Source organism: Platalea leucorodia, assembly GCF_965183815.1.
Source record: "Platalea leucorodia genome assembly, chromosome: 17".
Classification (NCBI taxonomy): domain Eukaryota; kingdom Metazoa; phylum Chordata; class Aves; order Pelecaniformes; family Threskiornithidae; genus Platalea; species Platalea leucorodia.
Genome location: NC_138839.1, coordinates 9,699,081 through 9,708,090, shown reverse-complemented (window position 1 = coordinate 9,708,090; position 9,010 = coordinate 9,699,081). Strand labels below are relative to the sequence as shown.

General features: G+C 46.0%; 1 protein-coding gene across 1 annotated transcript; it reads left to right on the top strand.

Annotated features, from left to right (window-relative positions):
* Positions 1–4,610: 4,610 nt before the first annotated feature.
* LOC309598308 (guanylin-like) lies at positions 4,611–8,338 on the top strand (the record flags this gene model as incomplete). The annotated part of the gene is made up of 3 exons (XM_082328751.1): positions 4,611–4,685; positions 7,184–7,373; positions 8,271–8,338. 3 exons carry the CDS (start codon positions 4,611–4,613, stop codon positions 8,336–8,338), a joined length of 333 nt encoding a protein of 110 aa, XP_082184877.1.
* Between the last annotated feature and the right edge of the window lie 672 nt (positions 8,339–9,010).

The following is a 9,010-nucleotide window of genomic DNA, read 5'->3' as shown; positions in this document are numbered from 1 at the left end:
CAGACAGCCAAGGTCAAACCCACCACAAGGACACTGGGCTTGATCCCTGTCCTGTTGGCAGAGGACTCGCCTCAGCCCTGCAGACAGGCAGCCTTCCCCAGCCAGGCAGGCAGGACCATCTGCATGGGGTAGAGTGACTGCAAGAGCAGGGAGGAAGGAGTGGAGGGGACACTGCAGGCTGAGCCCTGCCCTGAGGCTAGTGTCTTCTTGCTACTGCTGCTGCCTCATCTTAGGTGGGAGATAAGTGCAGTCCCTGCAGGTGATGGTAGCGTGTCCCCCCTACTCCAAGTCTTCGGGTTGTGTCTCCTGGGGCGAGGCCTGGGAACCTTCCATATGTGTTTGATTGCCCTATCCCAGTCGTCTGTTTCCCTTTGGGCACTCAGAAAGCCACTATCCCCCACCCAGGAGCCCTCCGTGCAGCTTTGGGCACCTCAAAGAGCTTTCCAGGCTTCTTTTGGTGCCTCCATGAGCCCTCTGTGTGCATTTAGGTGCCTGGGGAAGTGTTTTGTGTTTGTTTTGGAGCCTCCCCGAGCCTGTCACACGACTCACTCTGCCTCCCAGAAACCTTTGGTTTGCCTTTGGTTGTGCCCCTGAGCTGTCCAAGTGCCTTGGGGTGTGCCTAGCTGCTGGGACTTACTGAGCTGGAAACTGAGGTATCCTGGACCTCAGCTATGACAAGGGCTGGTTTCAAGGAGTGCGTGGAAAGGCTGGTGCCCCCTCGCACCCCTACAGCCATGGCTCAGCCCCAGGTAGTACTGAGGTAGAGGTGGCTGCTGCTCCACTGTGAAGCTACAGCCTCACACACCTCCAACCCCACCATCACCACAGCCTTCTCCCCAGAGCTGCAACCCTGACCCAAAACTGCCCCCCTCCCCCAGCCCCATCGAGAATCAGCCCCACAGACCAGAAACCACCCCAAACACTGCCCCACTGTAGATTGGATTCCCCCCCCCAAATCTGCCCCACCCCAGCCTACCCCACTGCAAAGCAGCTTCTACCTAAGCCCCCATCCCAACACCACCCCCCAGCCACCACCACAGAGCAACAGCCCCCACACAGCAACTGCCCACACACAGCCCCAGCATGGAGAAGCCATCCCCTCACACACGCCGCCCCCACAGCCCCATGGTTGCCCCCAGAACTGCCCCACAGCCCCACAGCTACCCCACAGGAGATCCCACAAGCCCCACAAGGAGTTTGTCTCTTGCTGGGTTCTGTTTTGCCATGCTGGCTGCCCCCCTGCCCAGTCCTCAAAGGCCCAGGGGGCTCTAATGGCAATGGAAGAGGTGCTGAATAGGCTCCAGCTGTGGCTTGAAGATCCCTGGGGACCCCTGGGGCCTTCCCCTGGGCACCTACCTGGGCTGGGGAGGTGGTTGGCAAGTGCTGAGGGAAGGGGAACTGGAAATGGGCCCCAGCAAGGAGCCATTTGTCCCCTTGCGTTGGTGATCTGGGAGAAAGGCATGAGGGGCTTCTGCTGTGTCCATGCCCCTGATGTGTCCCCCTGCCCCCCAAGCATGTGGGAAGCTGGGACTAGGTCCTAGGGGAGCAGGTGACGGGGCAAAGTCTGTTCCATGGGGATCCAGGGATGGCTAGGACAAGGGGGCTGCTGTCAGCAGGGGTGGTCATGGTGCCCCCCTATGGCAGGGGTTAGTCATGAGAAGTCAATTGCAGGGCAGATTGCCCAAGGCACAGGGAACCAACACCCAAGGCACGGCAGTGTGGCGTGCATCCCCCTTCCTGCCCTCCCGGACCGCAGAGCAAAGCCCCTCTGGTGTGCAGGGCCTGGGCAGGGCAGAGCCCCAGCAGGGCTGGGCCTTGAGGAGTGCCCAGGCTGGAGAAATGGCCTGCCAGAAATCTCATCCTCTTCAATGAAAGGAAATGCAAAGTCCTGCTCCTGGGGAGGTATGAGCCCTATTCACCAGTATAGGCTGGGGCCTCACCATTAGCTTTACAGCAACTCAGTCTTCGTGGTCTCAAGTTGAACATGAGCCATCAACACGCCCTTGTGGCAGGGAAGGCCAAGGGTTGCATTAGGAAGAGCTTGGACAGCATGTTGGGGGAGGTGATCCCTCCCCTCTACTCAGCACTGGTAAGGCCATGTCTGGAGTGCTGTGTCCATTTTGGGGCTCCCCAGTAAAAAAAAGATGTAGACACATGTTTGGCTTTTCAGCATAAGTAAGATCCACCTGGTGTCAGAAATCTTGTAGCTCTTTCTTTTCAGCTCTCACCCTTCTCATGGATAAACTCAGGTTGGCTACAGTTTGAGCACAAAAAGCACTTAGGGGCCTAGTTCCAGATTTATGCTTGCTGTAGACCTTTTAATTCAACGGCACAGCCTCGAAAAAGTCATTCTTAGAGGTGACTAAATGTGTTAGGTGACTCTCTGTTTTTTCTTAAAGATCCTATCTGCTTAGATATGTGCTCCCATCATCCCTGCCCATGCCTGGGGGGATGCCACGTGGGAGCCCTCTGAAGACTCCAGGTGAAGGCATTTGACAACTATTCTGAGGAAAGGCCCCATTTCCTCTAAAGCATAAGGGATTCCTGTCAATTAGGAACAGGATACCAAACAAGGGACACACATGATCTGAGTTTTGACAGGCAGTCCTTTTTTTCCAGGTACTTGGAAAAACTTTTGGGTTTCAAAACTTACAGGTGGATTGGATGAATCCAGACAACGAAGTGCAACAGTGCCACTCAAGGATTTAACTTAACTGGTATTATCTTAATATTGTCTAAACAAGACAGAAGTGAGGGGCATGAAGTAATGGACCAAAACTGGTATCAGAGCTTGATGTAACTCTTAGATAAAGTAGTAAAAAAAAAAGTGTAAGCCAGCCATAATTCTCTTTGGAGTTTTTTAAAAGAAGATGGAGGAGAGAGTGTGTACGTCTGGACTGTCAGAAAAGCAGTTGGATCAGAAGCACTGGGATTTTCCACTATGGCATGCCATCAGCACGTCAGGCTTGACACTGATAAAAAGTGGCAGTCCATGCTCCAACAAGTGTCCTGACCCAGCAGTTTTGGGAGCCAAGTATGTAATGGGAGGTGGGGTTTCAATTGCCTCTTTCATGCCTCTCAATATACCTTATTATTCCCTACATTTAATTGCTTTCTTACCCTTGGATTCACCTAATTGGATTCTAGGCATGTCTGTCTCTTGTGACACCTCTGCAAAGCTTCTAGGAGGAGGTGGTTGTTATACTCTCTGCTGTTGTACCTTTGACCAATATTAGAGTAATTAAAGGCATAGGCATGAGTTGTTCTCGAGTTGCAAGTGGTGTTGGCTGTTGGCCATGGCAGCACAGAAAGCAGAGAAAGCATAACAGCAGAGAAAGCAAACTCATTTTGTGGTAATAAAGATGCTTCTAGGGGTTCAAATTTCATGGATGAGGAGTAGACTGGACTGGTGGAAAGGAGAGAAGCAAAGTCTACCAGTAAGGAGTTAGCACTGTCAGCTAAGGGGTAGCTTCAGCTTTGCTGAAATTTTTGGGGTATACTGAACCGGAGAAGTCCGATTCCCTCCTTATAAGCCCACTGCCTGGAAACTCCAGGCTGCTTTAGTTTCTGGGATTTTATACCAAGCAGCATGATGATTTTCACTGTAATCTTATCAATGGATTGGAATACAGTAAGAACTAATTAGAGCCTTTGTTGGCATAAAGCATTGCTGAGATTTGAGAAAACTTAGTGGCTGACTGTTGCCTTCCTCTGTTCTGCTGGTATCGGGAAGATTGGCATGGTGTCTGTTGTTACTCCAAAGCCACAATATGCCAGAAATCATTTACAGATTAAAGGACCTGAGCTTGATGGGCAGAACTGAGCTGAGTGAGGCATGTTGATGGTTCTCCATCTGTGTGACATTACCGTGTTTCTGGATAAGACTGAAAGTCACAGAGAAATAGGTTTGATTCATGGCAGCCTCTATCCTTAATGACAATCCCTGTGCCTTTTAATGTGTGCATTTGAATTAGGTGCTGCAAAAAGCAGCAGCAAGATGACATTTTATATCTGGTCATATGCAGGCACAGCCTGTGTTCATCTGCCTCGGTTCATTGCTACCATCTTAGTACCTGGAATCCCCAGAAGAGGGAACTGCCTGGCCAGCAATCAGTGCAAGAGATCAATTTTTTTTTCTGTCTCCTTCCAAAGCTCTTTCTTTCTCACAGCTCTGCAGGAAGTGGCCAGAAACCTGAGGACATTCCCCATATGGAGACTGAGTTTCAGATGTTGCGTTAGATCAATCTCTACCATTTATTTATCGTAGGCTGGAATGTTTTGCCTGCCTGTGTCATGGCCAGTTTCTCAAAGTGGGAGAGATTCATAAACCTGCCTGGGTGTGACTGGCCTACTCTGCTAAGGGGTAGATAACTGATAGTCCACTGAGGGTTTATTATATGTCAATGAAGAGTTTAGGTTAATGGATTACCAAGCAAATGCTGTGTGAAGTCTTTATAAAGATCCAGCTGTGCACTGGGAACATAGAGCTAGGCGGTCTGAGTGTTAAGAAGACAGAAAGTCTGAGAGAGGCAAAAGAAAGACAGAGAAAGACCAAAGCCAGAGAAAATAAAATATATTCAGGTTAGGAAAGGGTATACTTTGCAGGCACTATGAAAGGCTTTCTTTCCTTTACAGTCCTTGCAGTCCTTTCACTGGTGCACAGCTCCCAGGCAGTCTACGTTCAGGTGAGTTTTCTGCACTTTAATTTGTTGGTATTACAAGTTCAACAAAGTACTGATATTATGTGAAGTGTTGTGGCTGCATCAGGAACTAAACTAATAGACCTGAATTTTTGCTTTGCTCTGGCTCAACTTCATCTCCCTATGGTTCAGTTTTTCTTTCTGTAAAATGCCTCAGGTACTACTAATATGCTGCTGCAGTTTAATTAACTTCACCAGCCATATCACTGCTCTGAAATCCCTTGCTGACTGAGGCATTGCATTTCCAGAGTTTTCTTTTGCATGTAACCCCATGTGTTGTGAAGCTGCAAGAACTGGGGACACCTCTAACCTTATAGAATGCTGTAAACAAGATGTGACAAAAGAGAAATTGCCTTGTCTCACCGGCTTCTGGGCAGGAAGTTCTTTATGAAAATGACCTGCAAGCTTATGTGATGGAGCCTACACACATATCACATATAAAAAAAAGGTGAAAGAAGTGCTTAGCTGGATCCAATGAAATATTAATAGGCAGATAAGCTATTAGAGGAGGCTATATCAAATTTTCCAAAATACACAGCACCTATGACTGATATTACATGCAACATGAAAGCAGTTAAGAAGGTACTTCAGTGCTCTTGTCTGTACTTGGGAGCATGTTGGATCTGTCTGCACTCATCCTTAGAAACAGTTTAGGAGATTTCGGTTTGGTTGCAATGTAAATAACTTCCTCTGAGTACCAAGAGAACTAATATTTCTTAAACAATTATTGACTCTCTTTATAAGTGTGCAGCTGGTTGCCAGGAGTAAGGTACTATCTTTGTACCTTGAAAAATCCTTTTTCTCCTTTGGATGTCAGAGATATCCAGAGATAGCAGGTTTAAGCTATTCCTTTCTTCCAAACCATTCTATGACATTTAGAGTCTCCAGGGGAACAGATAGCTTCCTACTTAATGAAAAAAATCTCAGTTTTCCACTTGGAAGCATAAAAAAAAAAAAAAAAACAAAATGAGAATAACTGTTTCTAGGTTGGGGAAAATGTAGAAAGTGCAGCTCTGGAGTTTTATCTCCTTTTTGTAGTTTGAATTCTTATCTTATTAATCATTAAATCTGTATTTTCTCCAATATATGTGCAGTGTACTCTGCATATGTGATGCATTCTTTTCATAGAATCATAGAATCATAGAATCGTTAAGGTTGGAAAAGACCCTTAAGATCATCAAGTCCAACCGTTAACCTATCACTGCCAAGTCCACCACTAAATCATATCCTCGAGCACCATGTCTACCCATCTTTTAAATACCTCCAGGGATGGAGACTCAACCACTGCCCTGGGCAGCCTGTTCCAATGCCTGACAGCCCTTTCGGGGAAGAAGTTTTTTTCTAATATCCAACCTAAACCTGCCCTGGCGCAGCTTGAGGCCATTTCCTCTCATCCTATCACTTCTTACTGGGGAGAAGAGACCGACCCCCACCTCGCTACAACCTCCTTTCAGGTAGTTGTAGAGAACGATAAGGTCTTCCCTCAGCCTCCTCTTCTCAGGGTCTCTAAGGTCTGACTAGTTACTCAATGCACAAAGTTGGCTTATGCGCTTGTTTTCTGAAATTCTTCCCAAGACTTCCCTTCCCTCTCCCGTAATATCTCAGAAGTCATTCATTTAACAAAATGTTTTGCAAAGCAGAAGTGAAGTTCATTTGACTCATATTTTTGAAGACTGAGTATCACTATGTCGACACTTTCCATCACAGATCTTGAATGAACATGATGGAAATTGGAGCAAAATGGTTTACTAGGTGTGGAGTAAAACCAGAAAAACTACAGAGGTGGATTTTTCTGGCCTGCACTATATTCCTGCTATGCTGAGCTTAGCTGAAGCTTTTGGTATGAGCTTTGAGTCAGAAGCGTCATATTTATGCTGCCAATAACTTGTGTTCCATTAGTTGTGTGGACAAGTTTTAAATTAATGGAAACTTGCCACAGAACCTTGAGGTGAGGGGTTTCAGCTCCTAACAATGTGTAATGTGAAGGAATAGCTCCTTTTGTGTGGTGAGAGCCTAACACATGACAAGCCAACACTTGAAGTTCTCTACTGGTATATTAGAAGAAAGAGTGAACAAAATAAATTCCCATTTACCCCCATTCAACTCAGGATTTTGTAAATCTCTACCACATATGGCCCAGTCATCTCTCTTCCAGGCTGAAGGTTCCCAGCCTGTATCTTTCAACCCCAGATTTTATGGGTCTGTCTCATGGGAGTGAGAAATGCACTAATTCTGCCTCTGTTCACTGTGATACATAACGAAAGCCCTGACTAGCCAGCCAGGTCTCACTGCTGCTCTGAAAGGTCTTTGCCTTGAAGAGCTGATCATTTTGCCTACAGTCAACACCAATTTTATCTAGGCTTTGTTTCAACACTGTCTTTTCCCTGTAGTATAGTTTTTGGGAGAGCTCATGGTTGAAATGGAATGGATTTGCCTAAGGACTGACTTCCTGACACCTTTTTTGTCTGGTTCTGTCTACATAGGATGGAGACTTGAAATTTTCCCTTGAGTCTGTGAAGAAGCTAAAGGAATTGATGGATGAGAACAGACACATTAACCCTCGCATGGTGGTTTCAATGGTTAGCTATTCTCCATGTGATGAAAAAGATCTCCCTGAGGAGTTCCAATCTGTGTGCAAAAGAGAAGATGCATCCATGATTTTTGAGAGGCTGAGTATGTAGCTCATATTGCATAGTTGCCATTTTTATCACACCTTTCAACCTTAAGCATTCAAATAGCAGAAGGCAAAGAAACATAATTACTGTCCTGTCATTTCTAAAGCAACTGAGAGAGTCCATGCTGCCCTTCTACTAGCCCTCCTACAAGGGTTGGACTACATTAGCTGTGAGCCACCTACAAGAAAATTCCTGCTATGCTGAGCTTAGCTGTAGCCTGTACAGATCAGGCTGTTGTAACCATGAAAAAGCTTCCTCCAAGTAGCTGCACACTAACTTACATGACTTAAAGTGAGAGAGCCCACAATCTTCTCTGGCTTACAGGAAGAGCAGGGTTATATCACTCAGTTTTCACTAACTAAAAGTTGTGAGCAGGTCTAATTGCTCTCTCTAATCAGTGTAAAAGAAGGTATTTTTCCAGGTAGCCTAAAAGAGGTGTGAGATGTAAATGAGGTGAATCACTCTTTGGCATGATCTGTCTTTCAGACACACATAGTGATTCCTGAACTGGCTGCTACAGTGTCTGCTTTTTTATTTTATTATGTTGCATTTATCTGCTGTCCAATACAATGGACACTTAAGGAAGGAATACTATCAATATAACGAATGTTGTGATTCTACAAGCCACATCCCCATCACCCCCCCAGAAGATGTCCTATTGTTCTCTTGCCTCCACGTGTTCCCATTGTTTCTCCAATGAATTTACGTTTGATTTCATTCTTTAAGCCAGATTTTTGCAAGAACTAATTTTACTTATTCCAGTAATAACTTCAAGGAACATTAAAACTCATAAAACAGTAATGGGAAGGAGTCTCCAAATCCCTTGATATGTGACTCTGCTCTCCAAGAAATTCTCTTGCCATCTCATTGAAACCCTCTCTTTTCTCTCTAACAGACCTGGCTGTCCAAGAAGAAGATTTGTGTGAAATCTGTGCCAACGCTGCCTGCGCTGGTTGCTTTTGAATAAGGATGAAACAATCCACCAAGAAGATGTGTCAAGCTAGGAAGTTTGTGCATTCATATTGCGAGATAACATACTTTCACAAATCAATATTTGGGCTCCATCTCCATGACAGTCAAACTGGAGCTGCTAGCTCATGTAGACATACCAGGGGTAGTCCTGCAGTAGCTGGATCAGGTGCCACCAGCAGTGCAGTTCTGGCAACAAGGAGGCTGTAAACCTCATCTGAGAGGCTTCAGTTCTGCATGAGTTGTGTCACCCTGGAACAAAAATGTCCTGGGCACAGTTTCATTTTCCACTATTTTGCCTGGATTGAAACACAATGGGTGAAACCGAGCCGTCTCCTGCAGCCTTTTTAATATCTAAATCTGCCAGTGATTTGGCCTCCCTTACACATAACAGCCAGCAGCATTGGGTTATCGTCTTTGCCAGCCCATGCTTTCCAGTGTGTTGGATAACTATCTCTCTACCTGTAGGTCTGCATGTGACGTGTATGTTTGTAACAGAACTGCAGCAAGTAACTTGAGGACAAGTTACTGGTATTTAGCAACACTTTCATAGCCAGAAAATTCTCAGTCTGTTACTTGTACTAATCGTTGCCAGTTTAGAGAATGGATGTACAGGAGCACAGGAACACTTTCTACATAATTGTATGGAAGCTCCCTTCTTTTGAC